The 22,484-nt window shown below is 41.4% G+C and overlaps 1 protein-coding gene across 1 annotated transcript; it reads left to right on the top strand.

Moving 5' to 3' along the window:
• Window positions 1-1,713: 1,713 nt before the first annotated feature.
• DRD5 (dopamine receptor D5) lies at window positions 1,714-3,716 on the top strand. The gene has a single exon (XM_048942146.1). It carries the CDS (start codon window positions 1,714-1,716, stop codon window positions 3,178-3,180), a length of 1,467 nt encoding a protein of 488 aa, XP_048798103.1. The 3' UTR covers window positions 3,181-3,716.
• The last annotated feature ends 18,768 nt before the right edge of the window (window positions 3,717-22,484 follow it).

Raw genomic sequence — 22,484 nt, 5'->3', positions numbered from 1 at the left:
CACAGGAATCAGAGACATCCAGATATTGCTATGCAGATACACTTCAAAAATTCCTCTCGACTTTGCGTAGCTCTCTGGAGGTCCTGCAGAAAGCAGAATACAACTCCATTCTTTAGATGCTGACCATTTAGAGCTCAGACCATCTTGTTCTGATGGGCCAGAGCACCTCGCCTGACACCCTGGACGAGGGCAGCCAGCCTGCTGCTCATTGGTGGCGAGCCACCAAGCTCTGTGCTGTCCTGTTATTATCAGGCTACTTTTGTTGTCATGCACAAAAGCTATGTGTGTGTGTGTTCAAATAGCTAACACATAGCTGACAACATAGTGACTGTATGCATGCATGCTATCACTATTATACATAAATGTGTTTACATGTCTATGCACACCTCTGCACCACCAAAGCAACGCATGCATGCTAAACAAGCAAATCAGGTCACTAATTTTTGTTTTACAAAATGTCCACGTTTCGGGATCAGTGGCTTCAGGGCCATGTGCACAAATACCTGTGGGATTTGTTCCTTCCTACATCCATCTCAGGAGGCACCGCTTGGGTTGTGCAAGCAACACAGTGCCTCAGCATCCCTGCTTTAGTCACGCTCAGAGCTCAGTGACAAAAGCTATAGCCTCCCTCCAATATTAAATATAACTCGGCTTAAACGTGCAAAAGCAGTGCCAATTTCTTTAGCAAGAGCTAAAGTGGAGCTCCAGTTTTTCTTTTAGAAAATTGCCCAAAAGGTTGCCGAGCTTCTGTTGTTTCAGCATTTAGAAACACTGTCGCTGCATCCTCGCTCTTGTCACTCCGGATCCAGGAGGTCTTTGAGGTTTCTGCCTGGTCCCACCCGCAGCGGACGGGCAGCTGCTACTGCCTCGTGCATCTCGAACGGGATGCTCAGTCAGGGATGGTTCTGGTCCTATCGAAGGGTTAAAAAATAAAATAAAATAAAGGTATTTTAAATAAAAGTCACTGCACTATGTTTGAAACACGGGTGTTATACCAGCTCACGGCGAGTCCAATCGCACCGTGTCTGCTTCTTTCCTGCTGGCTGCGTCGAGCCCTACGGAGACAAACGATGCATCCCACGGAAGAGCAGCGACGAGGACACTCGGGAGTCCTTTACCGGCTTCTTTCCCTGTGCCAAACCTCAGACGCCCGGAGAAACCCGCCCTGCCCCGCTCTCCACGGCCCCTTCCAGTCCCACCGTCCCCGGGACCGGGACACGTTTCCCCGTTCCCTTCGGTGGAACCGCGTACAGCGAAGCAACAACTGCACGGACGACCCGTACACGATTTAGCGTTCGCTTTGCTGCTCCATTCTCCGCCGGACCGGACGGGGCGTCCCCGGCGCCGAGCATGCTCAGAGGACGGCGGGGGCCGGCACGGGGAGCGAGGAGCGAGGTGAGACAAGGGAGGAGAGAGGAGCGGGGACGGGGGAGCTCCGTCGAGCGCGGGGCGGGCGGAGCCGGCGTCGAAGCGGCCACGTCGAGCAGCGCCGAGTGGAACAGAGCTGAGCGGAGCGGCCGGGCAGGGGCGCGCCGAGCGGTGAGCGCGGGCAGGGGGCTGCGGACCGCCGGGGCGGGGGGCAGCGAGCAGGGGTGGCGGCGGGGCGGGGGGGCAGCGGCCCCATGGGGCCGGGCGGCGGGGCGGCGCTGGCTGCTCGGCGCTCCCCGGCCGCCGCCGCCGCCCCGCCGCCGCCGCCGCCGGTAGCCGCAAGCCATGCTGCGGGGCGGCCGCAGCCCTCTGCCGCCCCCGGCGGGAACCCCCGGCGGGGCGAGGGGACAGGCGGGAGCCCCCGGAGCTGCGCAGGTGGCGGCGGGCAGCCTGCTCGCCTTGCTCATCCTCTGGACGCTCTTTGGGAACGTGCTGGTGTGCGCGGCCATCGTCCGCTACCGGCACCTGCGGAGCAAGGTCACCAACATCTTCATCGTGTCGCTGGCCGTCTCCGACCTGCTGGTGGCTCTGCTGGTCATGCCCTGGAAGGCGGTGGCTGAGGTGGCCGGCTACTGGCCCTTTGGGGCTTTCTGCAACGTCTGGGTGGCCTTCGATATCATGTGCTCCACGGCCTCCATCCTTAACCTGTGCGTAATTAGCGTGGACAGGTACTGGGCTATTTCCAGCCCTTTCCGGTATGAGAGGAAGATGACCCAGCGGCTGGCTCTAGTGATGATCGGAGTGGCCTGGGCACTGTCTGTGCTTATCTCCTTCATCCCAGTCCAGCTCAATTGGCACAGAGGTGGGGATGCTGCCACTGCTGCTGCCACTGGGTACATTGAGGATAGGTTCGGTACTGGCTTGGAGGCAGCGGGTGCTTTCACCACCTGGGCAGAGGACATGAGCACCACATGGGTGGCACTGGCAGCAATGACGCCCTCCGACGGCACCTATGGGAGCAACAACACTATCCCTGGGTCATCGGAGAGCTGCGACTCCAGCCTCAACAGGACTTATGCTATTTCCTCCTCCCTGATCAGTTTTTACATCCCAGTGGCTATCATGATTGTCACCTACACGCGGATCTACCGCATTGCCCAGGTGCAGATCCGTCGCATCTCCTCACTGGAGCGGGCGGCTGAGCACGCGCAGAGCTGCCGTAGCAACCACGTTGACTGCCATCATCACACCACCCTTAAGTCCTCCATCAGGAAAGAAACCAAAGTGCTGAAGACTCTCTCCATCATCATGGGCGTCTTTGTCTGCTGCTGGCTGCCCTTCTTCATTCTGAACTGCATGGTGCCCTTCTGTGAGAGCCCACCCAGCGACCCCCGAGCTGGGCTCCCCTGTGTCAGCGAGACCACCTTCAACATCTTCGTCTGGTTTGGATGGGCCAACTCCTCCCTCAACCCCATCATCTATGCCTTCAATGCTGACTTCAGGAAGGTCTTCTCCAGCCTCCTGGGATGTGGCCAGTTTTGCTCAAGCACTCCAGTGGAGACTGTTAATATAAGCAATGAGCTCATCTCATACAACCAGGACACCCTTTTCCATAAGGAGATAGTGACTGCGTATGTGAACATGATACCAAATGTGGTTGATTGTGAGGAAAACCGGGAGGACCCTTTTGATAGGATGTCCCAGATCTCCCCCGACCCCGAGGTTGCCACTGACTCTGTCTGTGAGCTGGACTGTGAGGGGGAGATCTCACTAGGCAAAATCACACCTTTCACTCCAAATGGTTTACATTAAACTGCATCCTCTCCTGGTCCCTTCTGCTTAGATTATACACCAAAATATTAACACTAAATGGAAAAATCTGCTTGATTTATGCTGTGGTTTGATCAGTCACTTCATGCTAACTTCACTTCTCTGTATAGCGCTTTGCAGGATGTTGTTACACTGTCGCTGATGGGACAAACTGACTGCAGCCATGGGGAAGTCTCATGGTACAAGTACAGTCAGTCCAGTTGTAGATGGACGTTGCATTGTCAGTGCTGAGTGTTGCTACTTTTGCAAACAGGGACTGATGTTGAGGCTGGTATAGACATCCAATAGCTTAACTTCTGGACTGCTCATTTGTTCAGGTCTTATGTTTCAGTTCTCTTTTTGTTTGTTTATTGTTTTTCTTTTAAGATAGAAATAGCAAGGTGATGATTTGGTTGATTATTTAAATGTGTGTTTCTGCCAGAACAGTTTATGTGAAAGCCATGTTCTCCAGGCAGAGTTGTTGCCTGTGGTATCCTCGCCATGTTCCCAGATGAATAAATAAATGTTACATTGATCAAGGGGTTATTATCTTTCATTTATCACTCTGAAAGATTTACAACCAGTGTTCAAACTGTAACATTCTTATTTGAATGGTTACATGACTAACTGCTAAACCCTGTTACTGTAAAAGCAAAACGGTCTGTGCAAAAATACAATTTTTGAATGAAAGGAAGGATCATACGCACCGTTGACTTAAAGGAGCTACAGCCAGTTAGGTGCTTTTTTTTTTTTTTTTTTGTGCTTTTTTTTTTTTTTCTTTCCAGTTTAACTGATGATGTCCCTATCAGTGATTTCCTTTCTGCAGCTAAGAATATCAAGCACGCACACTTACAAGCTGTTAAGCCCTTCCACTTAATTCTATATTTGAAATTGCCTTTATAGATACCATTAATGAGAAGAATTTGGTAATGGAATTAGCAGCTGGATGTGTCTAAAAACATTAATTATGCTTGAAAATGATTTTAGTAATTAGCAGCTCCCAGTGTAGACGTAGTACATTGGAGAACTCAATGAAACTAAGAGAAGAAAACATTTTTTTAGTGATTTACTTTGTCGCTGGAAGTTAATTATGTTTTTCAAATGTGTGAAATGTCCTTGTAATACTTTGACTCTACAACATGTTTTAGAACAGTCTAAACAAATTGTAAAAGAGTATTTTAAACTTGGTATCTGTTGAAAAATTTGCATCAGATGGAATGGACTACTTAGAAATGTTTGCACGCTTTTGGCTCAGAAGTCAGAAGCAATGCTATTTACAAGACAAATGATCAAAGGTAGTAAAAGCAAGTTATTCGTGCATAAGATTTGAATTAATTAGGAATCTCCATGCCATGAGCTGTACAGATGTACATTGAGCAGTTTGTGCTGGTTCAGTAGCGCTCTCTATAGGGTCTATCCTGACTCCACTCCGCCCCAGCCCACCTAATTGGGAGGTGAAGGTCCCTGTGCTATGAATGGAGGAATAGTAGGATTTACACCAGTCAGCATGCTTCAGGAGAAGAAGTGTAAGTAGCATTTGTGAATGTTATGCACTTAGGATTGAGCCTCTTCGGAAGCTAAGCCTCTAATAATGAGCAATAAGGGGTTGCCTTATCTCTGCTTTGGATATCTGATGGAAGAAGTCTCTGAGGCGTCTAACTGAAGTGCCTTTGTGGTTGCATCTGCTATTTCAGTGTAATATCCCCTCACAATTGTCCTCAAAAAAGGGCGCTATGCTTGTGGCTTAGGAGTTCTCAAAGAACAGAAATCCTATGCCCATAGCCAGGCTCAGCCTGCTAATGGCTCGAGAACTGGGGTGAATAGGTTGTCATTTCTCTGATAATACAATCATGTACTGCCAGGAGTTAACTGCAGTTCTGGCCTTTCTGGTTGGGTAGTACTTGCCTGGAGTAAAAACTATTTCCCCAAGTGAAAATGAAGGTGAGAAATTCTGCATTTTACTCCTGTTCATTGCAGAAGAGTTGGACTAGATGACCTTAGGGGGTCCCTTACAACTCGAATGATTCTATGATCCTATGATTTTCTAGTTACTGCTCAAGTTTTGAGGCCAGTACTGCATATTAAACTTTCTGGGTCCATGTAAAAAGTCTGTAAACAGTGCAAGAGATGTGTGCATCTGTTGTTGGTTCCAGCTCCCAGGGCAATGTCTGTATTTTACCCAATTTTTAATCAGAAACAGCCCAAGGAAATGGGGAAGGAAAGAGACCTTCCAGAGAACCTGTGTGCCAGCAGGGTGTGGTTGGTGAAGATGACATGTCCATCAGTGAGTGCATAAGATAACAGCTCTTGATGGTATAACAGAAACATTGCATTTTATCTTGACTCAGGTCTGAAGGAAGGTAATTTTTGCCTGCCATCAGACTTGGGAGCATAATTAGGACAGTGCAGAAAATCGCTCACATTGCCACTTTTTATTACTAACTTGTAGTTTGAAACTGGTTTCTGATGGCTGCTGTATGAGGTGATCTCTCTCCTTGGAGTAGGTGCGTATCCCTGACTTCATCCCTGAGAACCCAGAAGCATAAAGGGAACATTTCTGCTTCAAAAGTCAGTGAGGGGATACTCCTTTATTCTTTTTTTACCTTTTTTTTTGCTAGAAGCACAGATTGACCTTGAGGATCTGAAGGAAAGCCTTTTTCTTGACTTTGGCTTGTAACATAGGGACAATTTCATGCTTCTTAACGTGTGTTAATTTCTTATCTCTGACAAAGCTAGAGATAAGATTTTAAATATGTTTCTTGCCTTGAAGTATAAAAAGGGCAGACCATTCTGATGTGATCATCCCCCAAAATTATTTTTTTAAACTGATTTCTTTCAGATGAAATGGCTGCTCTACTTTTTTAATTATTTCCTTCTTAAGATCTAATGCATTTGCCTGTCAAGTGAGCAGAGTTCATTGGAACCACAAGTAGGTGTTTGTAACAATTATAGCCTTATGGTGTCACTCTGGAACTCACTTCTTTGAATGGTTTTGTACCTCCCATCAGCATCTTTTTTTCTATGCTTCTGTCATGCATTTTTCTCCATAGTTAAGCATGGCCACTTATTGCTGGCTCAGTTTTTGGGGATTTTTCTTTTTTGTCCTTTGCACTTTAGTAGTTTGAATACACAGTGCAGTCTGGCTTTGAGTCATCATTACTTAATCTGGTCCTGAATGATGGCTAACCTTTAGGATCCATGATTATTTGCTGTTTCTACTTTGTGTTATTGCTTATAGATCATAGGTTGCAATACTCGTTAAATTACCCCTGAGCCAGTCAGGTCTTCAGATATGACATATTCTGTTAGTCCTGGAAAACCCCATACCAAAGGGAGGTCAGTGTATCAGTAGTCTTCATGTTTTCTGCTTAAGTTAATAGCAGAGGAGTTCTTCTCAATGAAAAACAATGAAACAAAACAAAACAAAATCCCAGCCCAATAATATACGAAGCTATTTTAGTTCGTTTTTAGGAAGTTGGTACATGAAAGACATGGAAGTAACTGGGTTTTATCTGAAATGCTGCAGACATCATAAAGATTCTCATATTATTCAGACCTCTGTAAAGCTTTTAATAGCATAGACTTTTACAGTTGGGGCAGTTTTGTGCTTTGTAGTTTGTTTGTTTGTTCCGCGAGCAAAAGAAATATGGATGACTTTCTCAGAGGTGAACACAAACAAAACACTTTTCAAAAGAAGAAGAAAATACTCCTTTTTTTTTTTTTATGTTTAGTACTTTATCCCTTTGTTTTCGTTGTGCCAGCCAAGTGCAATGTTTCTGCAGGGAGAAGAACTCCTGCGTTTTTGTAACCCATAACAAAAAAACCTCTTCAAAATTAAGAGGGCTTCTGGTAGAAATAAAACTAAGCCCAATCTTACATCATTCAGAAGTCAATTGTATCAACCCAGCATTCAAGAGGCTGAGAAGGCTGTATTCAGACCGTGCATCAAACTGCAGGTATGAGAGGTCATATGTCCTTCAGCTGTCTGTGTGTGCCAAAATTGCCCCTCTTGACTAGGAGGGCATTTGAGGCCCTGTCACACAGTACCCACTGTTTACACCTGTGGTGGGGGTAATAATAGTGCAGAGATTTTTCTTTCCTCTGAGGCCATCTTTGCAACTGTTTAATTAAATGCATCAGATCTTTAGAATGATTCAGTGCCTATTTAAATTAGTCTAAAACCTCAGTGATGGATGTGGGCTTGGGTCACAGAGCAATGAAATTATTTGTCTTGGCTTCTTCTGAATATTACTACTGGTATTCTCTGCTTGTGGATGATGGCATGTTAAAGCTGGCATGCTGAACAAAGTATTATTTTATGCCAGGCTATGTGGAAATAATTATTGTATTCATATTTTTTTATTTGTTTTCAAACAAAGAAGACTTTTCAAGTCCACACAGGGCATCTCCTCTTTGATCAGCAATGATTGGATCCTTTTTTGGTATACTAGAAACCATATAGTGCATAATGTTTTTTTTGGACAGATTCATGCCTCAGAGTCATGCACGATGAGCTGATGTTTTTAAAGATGAAGATATACTTTTGGTCTAAAAGCACTGACATGCACAAAAATACTTATAAATGAAGACCATTTCCAAACATTTGCCTCTTCCTTCATCCTTTTTTTTTTTTTTTTTTTTTTTTTTTTTTTTTTTTTTTTTTAAATTATTATTATTTTAGCAGTGAAAAGATTGCAGTGAAAAATAATGGGATTAGGGGAGTAAAGACTGAAATACAAATAATAATATCATTTGAAGCAGATGATGGATTGCTCATTTCGGGAAGTCTGCCAGCCCTCCCAGGATAGTTTAGTTTAATAGAACATTGAGAAGATTATTTTATCTTGTTATATGTCTAAATCCATTCTCAGCTGCAACTGGAGATAACGTTCTTTATGATATATTGTAGAAAGATGGCTGTTAAAGGAGGACAGACATTTTTATTAACTTAATCATTTGTATCATAGTCATAATGTCATAGTTGTGAAGATAGCAATATGCAATGCAGCAATCAGAAAAAAAAAAAAAAACACAACATAAATAAAAATTTCCAATCCATGAAAAATATATCTTCCTATGATTTATATCCCACCTCTAACAACAATAATTTGTATCTTATACTGCGCTCTCATTACTACCAGAATAGGCTGGAATGCTCTGCATACGCTGCTTGCAATCTGCTGATACACGAGATAGATCTGAAAAATAAGGAAATGGACAGCAATTTAATCACTTTGCATGGCAGCAAGCCAGTGTATACTGTGTATACCTGTGATGGCACCGCTGTGAGCTATTCCATGTGTCACACCAGTCTCCAACTGCAAATGCAGACTGAATAAAGAACTGGTTAGATTGTTGCAGCCATTGAGACACTGGGGGCAACATCTCACGTGCAGGTGGAGGCTGGTGGAGAGTGGTGTCTTCCAGGCGTTTGTCTTGAGACTGGAGCTCACCAACATCTTTATCAATGATGTCAATAGTGGGATCAAGTGCACCCTCATCAAGTTTGCTGGTGACACCAAACTGAGCAGTACAGTTGATACAACAGACAGAAGGGATGCCATCCCTTCTTGAAAGCTTGAAAAGTGAGCGCATGAAAACCTAATGAGGTTCAATGAGACCAAGAGCAAGGTGCTGCACTTAGCTCAGGGCGATCCCAGATGTGTATACAATTCTCAGGATATGTGAATTTTTGACATGTGCTCGGATTATTGTCTACCACAGAAAAAAAAGACAAATAAGATTTCTCTTATTCAAAGCAACACTCTAAAATAAGGGGTTGCAAATGGTATGGCTTAGACATGCTTGGAGAATGTCCACTAAACTGAGACCTGCATCAAGAGGAGTGGCCTATGAGGTTTAGCAGCTGCCAGGCTATTGATTCATCTGACATAGCTACAATAATTGCTTGGGTTTAGATATCTGAACTACACAGAAGTCCCAGTTTAGAGGTCTCATACTGAGCAGATGGAATCCTAAATTCATACAGTTTTCCATGAATGCACTGCAAAACAAAACCTAGTTTTGGCCGAGGTGATCAACAACCACAGTCAAAATGTGGTTGCTCCCACAGACATCAGAGAAGTCTTGTCTGCAGTCCACCTGCTACACTTTCGAAATGTCTCATGAGTAAAATATTAACAAGGAAGTTGAGAGTGCCCTCTTTTAACTTTTGACCCCATTTTTCCAGTTGGAAAGGTTTTTAGTAAAATTAAAAATCTGTATTTTCAGCCTTTGGCCTTGACCTTTTGCTTTCTCTGTTAACTTCATGTAATTAGTCTCCTTCAGTAAACAGAAGCTGTTGGCATGGTTTGCTGCTTGAGTACCTTAACATCACCAAATCTGGAACAACCTCAAGCTGTACTTAAATTACATTATGTCTCCAGCCCAAAGGAATTCTTTAAGATCTTTTTTTTTCCTTTTTTCCTTTTTTTTTTTTTTTCCCCCAAGCAACGTTATTTCCTTCCTCAAGATTATTCACCAGGAACATAGGTTAGAGGACAAGCATAAACAGACTTTTAAAAAAGCTTGTAGAGATTTTGCTTGATTATGGAAAGTGAGAATGGATTGGTATTAGGAATAAACCAGGCAAGATCAATTTGCACCCATGGACTGCATGTGACACAGCACAGCCCACAGTGCAGCCACCCCATGCCATCTGCCCTGGCAGAGTTTTAGTTAAAAAATAAAATAAAATTAAAATAAGCTTTGCTATTTATGCACATTAATGATAATATTTATTTAATGAGGGCTGCTCTGAAAGTAATGCCTCATATTTTATGATCCTGGCCCATGACATCAGAGGTGAATGTTTGTGGTATGGCAGTAAAGGCTGAACCTTCCCACCAATATTCCATTACATGTTGTTGCCATGAGACAGATGGCAGCAGAGGGGCAGTCTGACAAAATGGTGTCTGACATGGAAATGCATATGAAGCAAAGGTATGGCATTGAATTTTTCCATATAGAAAAAATGGCACTCATTGACATTCACTGATGCTTGCTGAATGTTTATGGAGATCAAGGAGTGGATGTGAGCAGTGAGGTGGTGGGTGATGCATTTCAGCAGTGGTGACAAAGGGTCACCTCTGCTGGTGCAGGTTGTTACAAACATGGCATGCAGGCTCTTGTTCATAACCAGTGAAAATGCTTTGCTAATGGTGATGACCGTGATTTGTAGCTGAGACCTTGCACTATCAAACAGTGTTATTGTGCTCTTTGTATCTGTTGTGGTTTCTATGGAAATAAGTGAGAGGCTTTAATTTTGGAATGACAAATGTGTATGTGGCCCTAGACAATTTCTTTTCACTCAGCGCAGCTCAGGCAAGACAAAAGGTTGGACACTCATGGCAGAAACAGTGTTTTTTCTACAAGAAGTTCAATTTGTTTTTTAATAGAAATAAAGGCAGAATGTTTTTACTCTGATCGGTGTATAGATGTGATTATATACACTTACACACATACATGCTTATATTCTTTATATGTGAACACATTTAATCACATATGTAGGGTAATAAAATAGTTTTCTCTCTAAATAAGATGTGCAAATTCGTACAGAAGAAGCAAGTCAGATCTTAAAATTTTGCTGTTACAATTTTGTCACAACAATTAGATACAAGTACACAGTCTTCTCACATTTTGAAAAGGCATTTTGGCTGCTTACAGTTGAGAATCTTTGAAAATCTAGATTTGAATTATGCAGTGAAGAGCCTGCAATTTTTTTTCCCCCAACTATTTTATGTTTAGACAATTTCTTTCATGATTTGCTAATTGATCCTTATCTGTAAGCATTGTGAGACAGATGGCAAAGAAGATGAGATGATTTAGAAGCACCTCTTGGATGTCTCTCAACAACAGGTATTAAACAGTGTCATTGTCTTGCTGATGGTGAAACATAGGTGAGAGCTTTTTGACAGAGTGCAAAATGCATCTGCATGACTTTTGAAAACATCTAGTTCAGGTAGCACAGTGTCAAAAATTCAAATGGCAGCTTAGACAGAAGTCTTTTCTGTATTAACCAACCTCTACCTTGATAATTCAAGCAATACCTTTTTCTTAAAAATAATACTTGCAAACAGTATTTCATAGGTCAGATGGGACAGAAAATTGCAAACTGAAGGTCCAGTTCAGCAGCACTGAATAAAGTAGAAAGACTGACTGTCCTGTCAATAGCAGAGCTGTGTCTGTGGACAGGGGAGAAAACAGGATAAGAGGACAGGAGAATTTTTGGAAGGAAAGAGTGAAATTAGCTGGGAGATCATGCTATTTCCTTAAAAATGGAAGCTAGAAATTTGGTTGAAGAAGGTGAGGGATCAGGAGGAATCTCCAAGTTCCCCAGTTACTGAGAAAGGCATGATCAGAGTTCAGTGAACGAGCAGGTCATTGAGCAGGTACTACTTAAGTATCAGTCCATTGAAGCAGATCAACAGCTGTCATATTTCTAACTTACACTGAACTTTAACAATTACTTCCTCAGCAACAACCTGCATCATATTGTAAGGAATATTTGGTCAAGGAGTGGAGAGCAAAGTACACTCTGAAACCATCTTTCTGCTGTACTGGATGGTGCTGTTTTTGCTGTGCAATGGTCGGACATTTTAAAGGATTCTCCCAGTCCCCTTGGCTTGCTAGAACCAAGTCTTTCTTCCAGAAACATCCTGAATGCTCATAATTCCCTTTGAAATCTCTAGTTGATACTATGATTGCTTTACTCTGTGCAAATAAAATATTGAATTTAGACAAAATCTGATGCTCTTCTTTGTATGCATATGCATATTCACTCTCTCCCATGGTTACTTGTATCTACTCCTGTGCACCTTGCAATGCTGTAAACGAAACCAGAGGCCAGCTGGACAGACTTTGAAATGCAACACAAACCTGTGCAAGCAGGGTGTCTTTGAACACATAGATTAACCAGGAGCATGAGCTCCCGCCCCTTTTCTCTTGCAAGCACTGAGCATCTGCTCTGTGTCACTCAGCAGGGGAGAAATCCTTCAGTGCCACAGCAGCGTTGTTCCTTCTCTCACCAAGAGCTGAAGTGAAGCTCTGGCACTACAGTGTGCCGTGCCCATTCATACACAGGGACTACTGATGTGCCCTGGGGCATGGTTTTTCAGCATGAAGATCAATCAGTGCACACTGAGGACAATCCTATAGGATGTGCCCCCACAAGCAGCTCAGACTGGCAGGAGTAGTGCTGGTGCTACATCTGTGCCCGTTTGCAAGTTTGGGCAGCCTCAGGGAGGCTTAAAGCTATCCCAATCTTCTCCTCCTGAACAAAGCCAAGAGCTTTCTTTGGTACTCAGAGAGGCACAGCCCACCTTCTACTGCTTTATAAAAAGACGGCATGCTTCAGTGCCTTGTGTATAAGAGCGAATGTGATGAGTTCAGGGATGGCAGCAATACAGACTGCATAACTTTAATCTGCTAGGACAGTTCATTCAGTGGTGAAGGCAATGTAAAGAGATGACTTTGCCATTCTAAAATTGTGTTGTTTTTTTTTCTGTTGCCTCTTCTCTCCTTCAGTTCCTAGCATATTGGTTGGAGTACTAGGGAAAATTATTTTGTGCAGGAAAAAAAATATATTCACATTGACTAGATACAATAAACTGAAAGTTTCTGATAATCTCCATAGGGAGTTACTAATCAATAGCAGAAGGACACCAACTTTACAGATCCTTCATCTAGCCAAGATCTTCACTTCCAGGATGACTGCTCCTTTCTGCCAGCCCTTGCTTTCCTGCACACCACACACTCTGTGTGCAAAAGCATTTTGTGTGAGCAGCCTCCTAACTGGTGGCTCTCACATTTCCCTTTAATTTGACCAGTGGGGTCTTCCTTTGTTCTTTCTTGATTTCTCTACAGGATGAGCTACATACAGTGACCAATCCCCATCACTGAGTTAGAATATCCACACACAGAAAGATAATATAGGAAAGAAGGAGAAAGATCAAGCGCAGGGAGAAGTGAGCAGCAAAGACCCACTGCTTACAGCCCTGGCATTCAATGCGGGGCTGAGTTTTCATGAATTGGCTACAGCTGTGTATTTTCTTCCTCCAGCAAGAAAAGACTTGAAGGCAGCTCACACCTGGGGTCATACTAGCAGTATTTTTCAACCTGATTCTTTTCTCACAGTGGGCAGAGCTCAGAAGGACTGGCCTTAATGTAAAAAAAATGTGCTTTGGAAGCTTAGCATGGATATGGTTCCCATTTATTTAAAGGCCCAGAGCAAATCAAAACTCCTTGTAAAACTAGCGACCTGGTATTCTCACCCCCATAGCTGTCACTAATTTTAGAATTTTCTAAAAGTGAGAACTAAAAAGAGTTGGAAATGCTTTTCTGCTCTCTTGGCTTTTGTGCTCATATTTTGCCACAGCACTGACTGAGTTAGTTCCCTGGTGGTAAACCACTGCATTTGTTTAGAGGCAAAGATGAGATGTCCAGCCTCGAAACTCAATGCTCAGCAAGGTTAAAGAAAAAAAAAAATAATTAAAAAAACTTTCTAGGGTCAGGAAGCAGTAACTTGATTGATTTCTGGCCTCTTTTCAGTCTCAGTGGCTTTCTCCCACTTCTACCTCTTAGCAAATATTTGATACAAGTGAAGACGATACACACGTAGAGGGGATGATGTGATGTGTCTCTGTATTTGCTTTCTGGCTGAAATTTAGAACTGATTAGTAAAGACAGGATCAATCACCTTTGCAAGATAGGTTTTACTCCTACAATATGAGCAGCATGGCCTTTCCTATGGGAAGCAATGAAGGAGGAGCACTGAAATTCTTCTTGTCAAACTTTTAATAAGTTCTGGTGTGGGTTTTATGAAGTGCTCATTTTTACTTCTTCCAAGGTTAAGAAAACTCATGTCCTGTTTATCAGTCTAGTATGGAAGTTACTTAAAAGTGAGCCAATAATTCTTTCCTGGAAAGGGGAGGGAGATTGCTGAGGTCTTCAGGAGGATCTTGCACTGAAATCCCAGAAGAAAGAAACGGTTGCAGCTGGTAAGATGTGCATAGTTTATCTTTCTAAAATTGCAACTCAAAATGAAGGCGCTTCTTTTTCTATGGCTGCTCCATGTTAAATTATGCTTGAAATATCAGTGACTGAGGAGTCACATTTTATTTTCTGTCCTTTACTGTTATTGTAGTTGACTATTATAAATCCTGAGAAAGCTATAGTATGTTATATCCAACTAATACAAACAAATGGTTGAACTTTTGTGGGGAAAAAAAAGCTCTTTTTCAAGTGTGAAGTAGCTTGCCTTTTTATCTTAGGAAGCCAAGTATGTGTGTCTGAAAGTCTGCTTGTTTATCATACAGGGTAGTAAAAGTTATTACCACCTGCTACAAGCACTGCTGTTTTTCTAGCCTTGACAAGCTGCAATTCCTCTACAATTTTTTTACTTTTGATTTTTCTGAAAACTGTACAAATAACTGACTTGCTCTTGGAAGTTCACTATTGTTTCACCTTAAAGTCTTGGGATGTCAAACGGGTTGAAAAATGTGCTCCTTTTGGCTTGCTGCCTCTCTGTTTCATCTGATGGCCCTTATTTCTCATATCACATGTCAAAGAGAACAGTAACTTCCAGTTTAGTTTATTGGTGAGCTATATGCATTCAGGTAAATGGGTTCAGACTTTCTAATTGCACTTTACAGAGGAGTTGTTTATGTCCTTTGTAGTTCTTGTGCTAAGCCTCTGCCTGCTACAGTTCTGTCTAATTTATTTGAAGTATCCTGTAACCACTGTTGGCTTCATTCAGAATGAAATTATAATGGTTTTACCCTGGTTTAATACGCTGTCTCAATAACTGCATAGTGTTGTAAGAAATGGAATAGGAATTATTACTTGATAATAGAACAGCAGGAAAAAAGCTGAAAACAAACAAAAAAAAACCACCCCCAAAAAACAACCAACCAAACAACAATAACCAGAGAATGGTTCACCTTTCTTTCCTGTGTGTTTTTTCTTTATTCAGTCTATTAAGGAAAAGTTTTGAGACCAGTTGTTGCCATACATAAAGGTGAGAAAACATTTTAGTTATTTTTTCAATTATGTATCCAAGGTGTTACTGGCTGGATAAAGGAAAATGAATCAAGTCTTACTTAACACTGCCATACATTATTAACCATTTGAGTGAGTGCTGTGCAGCTAACATGGCATTAAAGATTTCCTTCAGACAATGTTATTTCCTTGACTGGAGGATATACCTATTTTCATATACTAGCTATTTTCATAGGTTATAGTACAAAAAAAGTATATATATTAGGCTGAGCAAGCAAATTAAATGCTCTTCAGTGATAGAACACGTTGTGGAACCTGGGAGACCCAGTCTTGCATTTGTGGGTGTGTGGGTGATGGTTGTGGCAGGAGCCATATGTGAATGACAGCAGAGAAGATGCTGGTCTGCATGCAGAGGCCAACTGTTGTTCTCCTTCACACAGCTAAGACACTATATATTTCAGTGCATATCTATTTCACTGTTAAAATTTGGAGGGAACTTCAAAAAAAATAGTAACTACAACAGTCAGTACTAGTAGGAGTAACTGAGTAGGTTTGTGGATAAGTGGGTTTATCATTTTATTTTTCAGAGGCCAAATCTGATTCCAATCTAATGCCATATAATGAAAGCAGAGTTGTTTTGCATCAGACACCAGTTTTCAAGGTGCAGCTGACAGTACACAATCTTACAGTCTAGAAGTTCACTAGGGTTGATTCTTTCCCTTTCCAACCTAAGACATGGTAATTCAGACTCCCAACAAGAAGTTGAAATGTGAATTCAAGTCAAAATATTTCATTCAGATGCATTTAAAGTAATTTGTGTTTCCCCAATTGATTGCCAAATTGCTAGGAAATTCTATCAGCAATACTTTATTCCCCCAGCTCTTTTCCTCCCCCACAAAAATTACACTAAAGTCAAGGCTGATAGGTGCAATTTAAGGGAAGCATTTTTCTGTAAAATGCAAGCAAACCCTCATTCAAATGAAAACTCCAGTTTATGCTCCATAAACAATTCTGACATCAAAATTAGTACGCGTTCCTAAGAAACACTGTTTACTACAGTAACTGTGGAATGCAGTCTTGTAATGCTGACTTTCTTAACCATAGAAAGAAAAGATGAATGTGGTACAGATAATTGTTGTAGCTTCTGGGGTAATCAATTCTTGTCTCCACTTGACAGCAACCAATAGGACCTTTACACAGTGTGATTATACATTTGACTGCAAAGCTGTTGCTTCAGCCCCCTGACAAAGGAAACCAGTCCTGTTTAGTAACCCTCCTAACATTACTAGAAGACAAAGTTTGAAATCTTGTGACAGAAGAGAAAAATAATTCTTATGATAGGATATTTTTTATACAGGAGTGTCTGATGTATTCTGAAATGCCTGTGGTGTGTAGGGACCTGTACAGAAGAAATAATACAGCATTCCTCTGCTCTGAGATCAGCAGAGAAGTAACAAATAAACAGCCAACTCATTCTGACTCTTAAAAAAGGTGAGTCAGTTAATGATACCACAAAGTGAGAGTAGATGGGAAAGGAGGTTATAAAGGAGATGCAACCAGAGTCTTACAGAATGATGCACAGAGAAAGGACAAAAGGCAACAGTCAGAAGCTTTAACAAGGGAAATTCTAGGTGAATACAAGGAAAAAAATCCCCATGAGGATGATCAAGCACTGGGCAGGGTTGCTCAGAAAGACTGTGGAATTTCCCTCCTCAGAGATATCAAAATTCAATTGAATGATGTCCTGAACAAACTATTTAGTATTGAAATTAGCTCCGCTTTGAGAGGCAAGGTGGGCTAGAAAAGGTCAATAAATATATTCAGCAAAATGAACCCAAAGTGAGCTATTTGGTGGCTGATATGCTATTTGCTATTGAATGGTATGAAACTGCTGCGTGGGGAAACTGCAAATGCAGGCTGCTCTGTGCGGGAGCCAAAGGTGGCAGCCAACAAGGGCATGGTCTCTCTGTACCCCAACAAGAGGAACAGGGCAGGTGACAGTAATCAGATTCAGCTGAGAATCCAGTGGCCAGTCAGTTCACTGAGGTGAGGCAGGTCCAAGGTCATGTTGAGAAGTCAGGTCAGCAGGTTGGGTTCAGGATGAGAGAGGTATATGGGTGCACCAGTATACGTGTAGCATAGGTCAGTCGAGGAGCAAGGCAAGGGCCTGAGCTTGGATGTAGCCATGGAGGTGAAGGTGGGGAGGACCAAAATGTTAACGTCATTCTGGTCATCTAAGATTATACAGATGGCCTTGAGCTGGTGCTCCTTTTCTCCAGAAAAGCGGAAGGAGAGCAGACGAGGAATCTGAATGAACAGATAGCTACAATTTAACTCCATGCATTTTTATCTGAAAAAAATATTACTCAGTTTTTCAAAATTCACTTCATATTTCTTAAAGATTTTTCAAGTTTCAGAGAATCTGTGGATCAGAGAAGGGGAAGGCCTTATTGGACATATTCAGTTTCCCTAGAAACCTGTGTAAGTTTTACAGCCACCTTTGGTGCTCTTTAGGAAGGAGATATAGCAGCTGGCACTAAACCAAAACTGCAAAGATATCTGATCCTCTCGTCGCTCTGTTAATTACTTATTACTTTGAACTGAAAATAATAATTACGTATTTTATTTCCTTTTTTCTTTTGTCAGCTTTCTTAGTTTTGTCTTCTTGATAAAGTTTATTAAATATTTTATCAGGAAAGGAAGTGCCCTTGCATTATTTGTTCTGTCAATCTCTTTCTCATAGATTCCCAAATTCACTTCAAGGCAGCACTTTGCAAGATAACAGTGACATTTTGGTCCTTGTTTCTTGTTTTTCCGCAGCAGCAATTTCAGATCTGTTTTGTTTGTGGTTCACCGTTTGACCTGTAGATATGAAAACACCTCACTGCCCACTTCACTGTGAGGTCACCAGGAGACCAAGGACTGTCAGCAGCACCTTGCTCACAGACCTTATTTTACTGTGCTGGATTGAGTAACCATGTGCTGCAGATACTCTTAAATAAAAAACGGAAGAATTACTCTAGTAAAGATTAAGCTTGTAAAATAGAAAAAGTTACAACAAAAGCAATAATGATAGAGGGCAATACACTATACCTTTGCACACACAGGCACAGCCTTTCCTGCTTTCCTCTCTCTGTTGTAAACCAAAGAACAAAGATGATGGGAATTGTAGACCCTCCATCCCAAGCTCTGGGCACTGGCTGGGTAGGAACCAGGCAGGGCACAGGGGCTCTTACTGTATATTGCTTTTTTTTTGTGGGCTATAATAGCTCCACCCTCTTCCCCTTGTACCACAGCATGTCTAATATGTGGCTGACTATAGCTGTAAAATTGCCTTAAAAGAGGAAAAAAACCTGAGAAGCTGGAGAGGTTGCCTGTTGCCTTCTGTAAGTGGATAGAGAGCAAGATGAAGGCAGGCTGATTTGAGGAATTTACTGTTTGCATGGATGATCTGATGAAATTCAATTTTTTGAATACATCCCAAATGTATGTGATTATGTCTCTACTGATGCAAACGTTTGTCTGTTTGAGTATTATCTTCAATCATGCATTCAAAGATACTTGCACTGGCGGAATGATCATTACTGCTATAAAAAGAAATCTTTTCTCTTTTTTCTTCCAACAACTTGACTCACTACTCTATTAAGCTTCATTTGTTCTTACTTAGAAGCTAATTTTTGGGTACCTGTTTTCAATTGAAACCAAAAAGTTCTTTTAACATTTTTTTTCCAATTCAGCTAAAAATAATGCACACAGAAGTAGACAAATTTCCAGATACTGTTTGCCATCCTACTTTTACTAATCCCTAGTTTTACCCCTGTTTTCCTACTGGCTGTTGGTCACTCTGTAGCCTTTGCTGTGTACAGTTCTGTGGAACAGAAGATGAGGTAATTTCAACATAGACAGTAAGTAGCTCTACATAGTTCTGCATAGATATAGCCCTGAGGAGGAGCAGCCAAGATAGAAAAATTCATTCATTTCTTATTCATGTCAACTTTTTCAGGATTCTTGTGGAGGGAAAAAGAAAGTGTCATATTCCATGCCAGGAAATTTCTAAAAAATAGTAGTGATTGTAGGATGTTGGCCTGAGCCTGAGGTTTGCAAATGCTCCAGAGCATTGGTCATTTTATACAAATGCCACCACAATGACCTTGGTCCCGTGGCTGCAGGCACAAGGGCAGTTTGGGACTGTAGAGGACTGTTTATTGCTTTGGGGATCAGTATGATTTCTTTTACTGACATCTGTGTGAATTAGTGATGCATTCACAGGCAGTGAGAGCAGGCAAGAGACATGGTCCAAGGCAGGAGGCAGGACTGGAAGAGGAGCAGAGACTCTCAATTGTAGGACACTCTGAAGGGTGATCTTGTGAGAATGGACTTGCATGCAAGCAAGGAAAATAAGGATAAAATGAGGGGGAAATATGTAAAGAATGGTTGTACACTGGAGGTAGAAACTAAGAAAGAAGAGAATCAACTGAGTAATTGAAAATAAACATTATATTCCTTTGTCTGAAGAGAAGTGTGACAAGAGGTCATGTCACAATTTTCAGAAATATGTAATAGTTTGATTAAGAGCTTGCACATGTACTGCATCTTGCAACTTGTAAAGACTGTTAGTGTCACAAGGTAGTGCCTTTCTCTGGTGATAGGTTACTTAGACATCACTGTTTCCTCTGATCACCTTCTTTAGGGGTTTAACCAGGGATTCTGAGTCATTCCAGGCAAGATAGGTACCTGTTAATGAGATGGATCATCTCTTTCAGTTTTCAGGCTTTGATTTATGCCCACTGGCAATTCCATGAAGAATGGCAACTGCTGTAATTGTAGGGAGCAACCTGAATTACCTATTTGAGAGATCCCCAGGGACCTTCTTTAATAGTATTGTAGTTGCTTTAGTGTTCTGTGTTTTTCGTGTACAGATCCACTAAGAGTCTCTTAGATTCATCCTCAGGCTCTGCACCCCTTTTAATATCTTTTATTCCAGTTAAGGATAAAATGCTCATTAAGCTTTAAAATTTATGTCAGAATGATTCCTCTCTTTTTTTTTTTCTGTTGAGGCAAATGACTTGTCAGTGCTCTCTGTTTTGCTCTCCGTTGCATATCTCTCTGATCTGACCTGTGCTTTGCAGCTCCTGAGCTAAGCAGAGCTGCAGTTCAGAGCTCCTTCCACCCACGCTTGCCAAATTGAAAGATATTTTTGGAGTGCTGAACTTGGGAACTTAAATATTTTCTTACTTTTTTTTTTTTTTTGGTTCAAAATGAGTCATCTCCTGAAGCCCTACCACTTGACAATCACAATGAATGAAGAAAGCTATTTTCTTTTAGGTAGTTCTTTCAGAGAGTTCAAGATGAAAAACATGGCAAACCAAAGGGTGGCTGTCCTCAGCCTGAAGGTGCAGCACGGTAGTTGGTACAATGTCTTTGGCTTCTGTCTGATCAGTGGGTGTTGTAAGTTACTTTAGAAGGTACATGGAAGAGTCCAGGTAAAGTAACTTGTTTGTCAATGGGCTCTGCCTTGTATAAAAATATGTGTATCCAGTGAAAACCTTTTAGGTCCAGTAAAAAGGAAAACACTGACAAAAGAGAAACTGGAAGATTTTCTCTCTTTCCTTGTTCCTCTTTTGAAAATAGGAACATAACCAGAAAGTTTTGTGTAGCATTTACTGAGGCATGGTGATGATTTATGTGGGCATTCACTTCAAAAAGTGGAGAAATAGGTCCAATTATCAGGATGCACCAACTCATCACAGTGTTCGATAAAAATGAGAATCTTCTTACTGGGAACTGTCCTTATCTTATCCCAGGTCCTGGACTCTGCCTGGGAGATTTTTGGTAGACTGATGGGGGCAAAAGGCATTTATCTCCTTTTCTGACAATATAGACTGCATCTTCTCTAGAGTGATCTGACAGGTAGTTTCTAATGAAAATAACAATAAATTTAGTCATGGTTTATTATTTTAATAGTTGTCTTGAGCTTAACTAGAGCATTCACCTAATCCTAATCTTTTACATTATTATTTTTTTTTAAGTTGTGAGCTATGTGCCACATTTGAATATAACACCAAAGGAAGAGTGGTTCCAGAAATGACTTGACACATCCCATAGTAAGAGGGTGCACTTTGAGAGTTTAATTCAAATCTTGGTAGGTAAGAAATTGTGGAACTTAATGCACATACAACAAATAATATAAGAAGTCTTACAAATTTATAGAAAATGATGCTCTTTTCTGGCAGTTCTAACATGTTACACAATTAAGTAAGTTCCAGATCTGTTATATCTGAAGTAGCTTGGGCATGGATGGATGTCAGTTTATTCTAGATGATGGTATACACAGCCTGTGTGTATGTGTTGGCTCTAGAATACAAAGCACACTGTAACTCTTGTAAAGGTTCTAGATGTGATACACTTGTGTGCTGGCTGTTTCAGAGGAACATGGGACCTGGTTCAGTACCCCAAGTTTGGTACAGTGCTGTGTGGATATAAACAGGAGTCCAGATTTAGGTTGACTTATTCTCAGAAATCTGAGAGTCCTCATCTTCCAGATGAACAATTTATAAACAGTGTGCACCCATTCCTCCATAGCTGGAGACCAAAGCATGATCAATGGCTGAAAGCACTTGCAAATAATATAGTTCTGCAATGCCTGAATAGATTACAGATATTTGATTTCTTAATTTTTAAGGGATTATCAGAAAAAGATTTACAAGAAATTTCCTGTGAAGATACAAGAGGGAAGGAAAATGGTTTTGGGCATTTGTCCAAACACAGTAACAAGGACCAATCCCACATATTTCAACTCTATTTGCTAGGCACATTCACATGTTCTAACCTACTTCACTCATGTGCTTATATTATTTTATTATTACTTATTAGTTCTCACTGAAAAGCATATGATAATAGAAAATGGATTTTGCTAACTGGGAGAACAGTAGTAATTATTCCATAGACACACTGTTTTAAAATCATATTTAGATAAATTCATAACTAGAATGATTTTTTTCTAAAGCACAAAAGCTGTGTGCTTAATAGTTGGATCATTGTATAATTAATATGCATTTTAGTGTCTGCCTTTGTATTAAGAACCAACAGAAAGATCCAGGAAGAAAAAGATTAGAGCCTATATATATTTGAAAAAAGCAACACATGGTATAAATATAAATTATTGTTTCCATCTTTTCTGACTGGGAGGTTCAGAAAGCATTGTGCAAAGTAAGTCAAGTGATTCTCAAAACATGAGACATGCTATTTGTACATTACCATCAGAAGAAACCATATATGTGGGTTGACTGTGCACTATGAATAACAGCAAT

The sequence above is a fragment of the Lagopus muta genome, chromosome 4, assembly GCF_023343835.1.
Source record: "Lagopus muta isolate bLagMut1 chromosome 4, bLagMut1 primary, whole genome shotgun sequence".
NCBI classification, from domain to species: domain Eukaryota; kingdom Metazoa; phylum Chordata; class Aves; order Galliformes; family Phasianidae; genus Lagopus; species Lagopus muta.
Note: the sequence above shows the minus strand (reverse complement) of the source record. Positions and strands in the feature narration are given on the sequence as shown.

What these genes read in the sequence shown, in the direction of transcription:
- DRD5 (XM_048942146.1), top strand. Translation starts at nt 1,714, where the DNA reads ATGCTGCGGGGCGGCCGCAGCCCTCTGCCGCCCCCGGCGGGAACCCCC.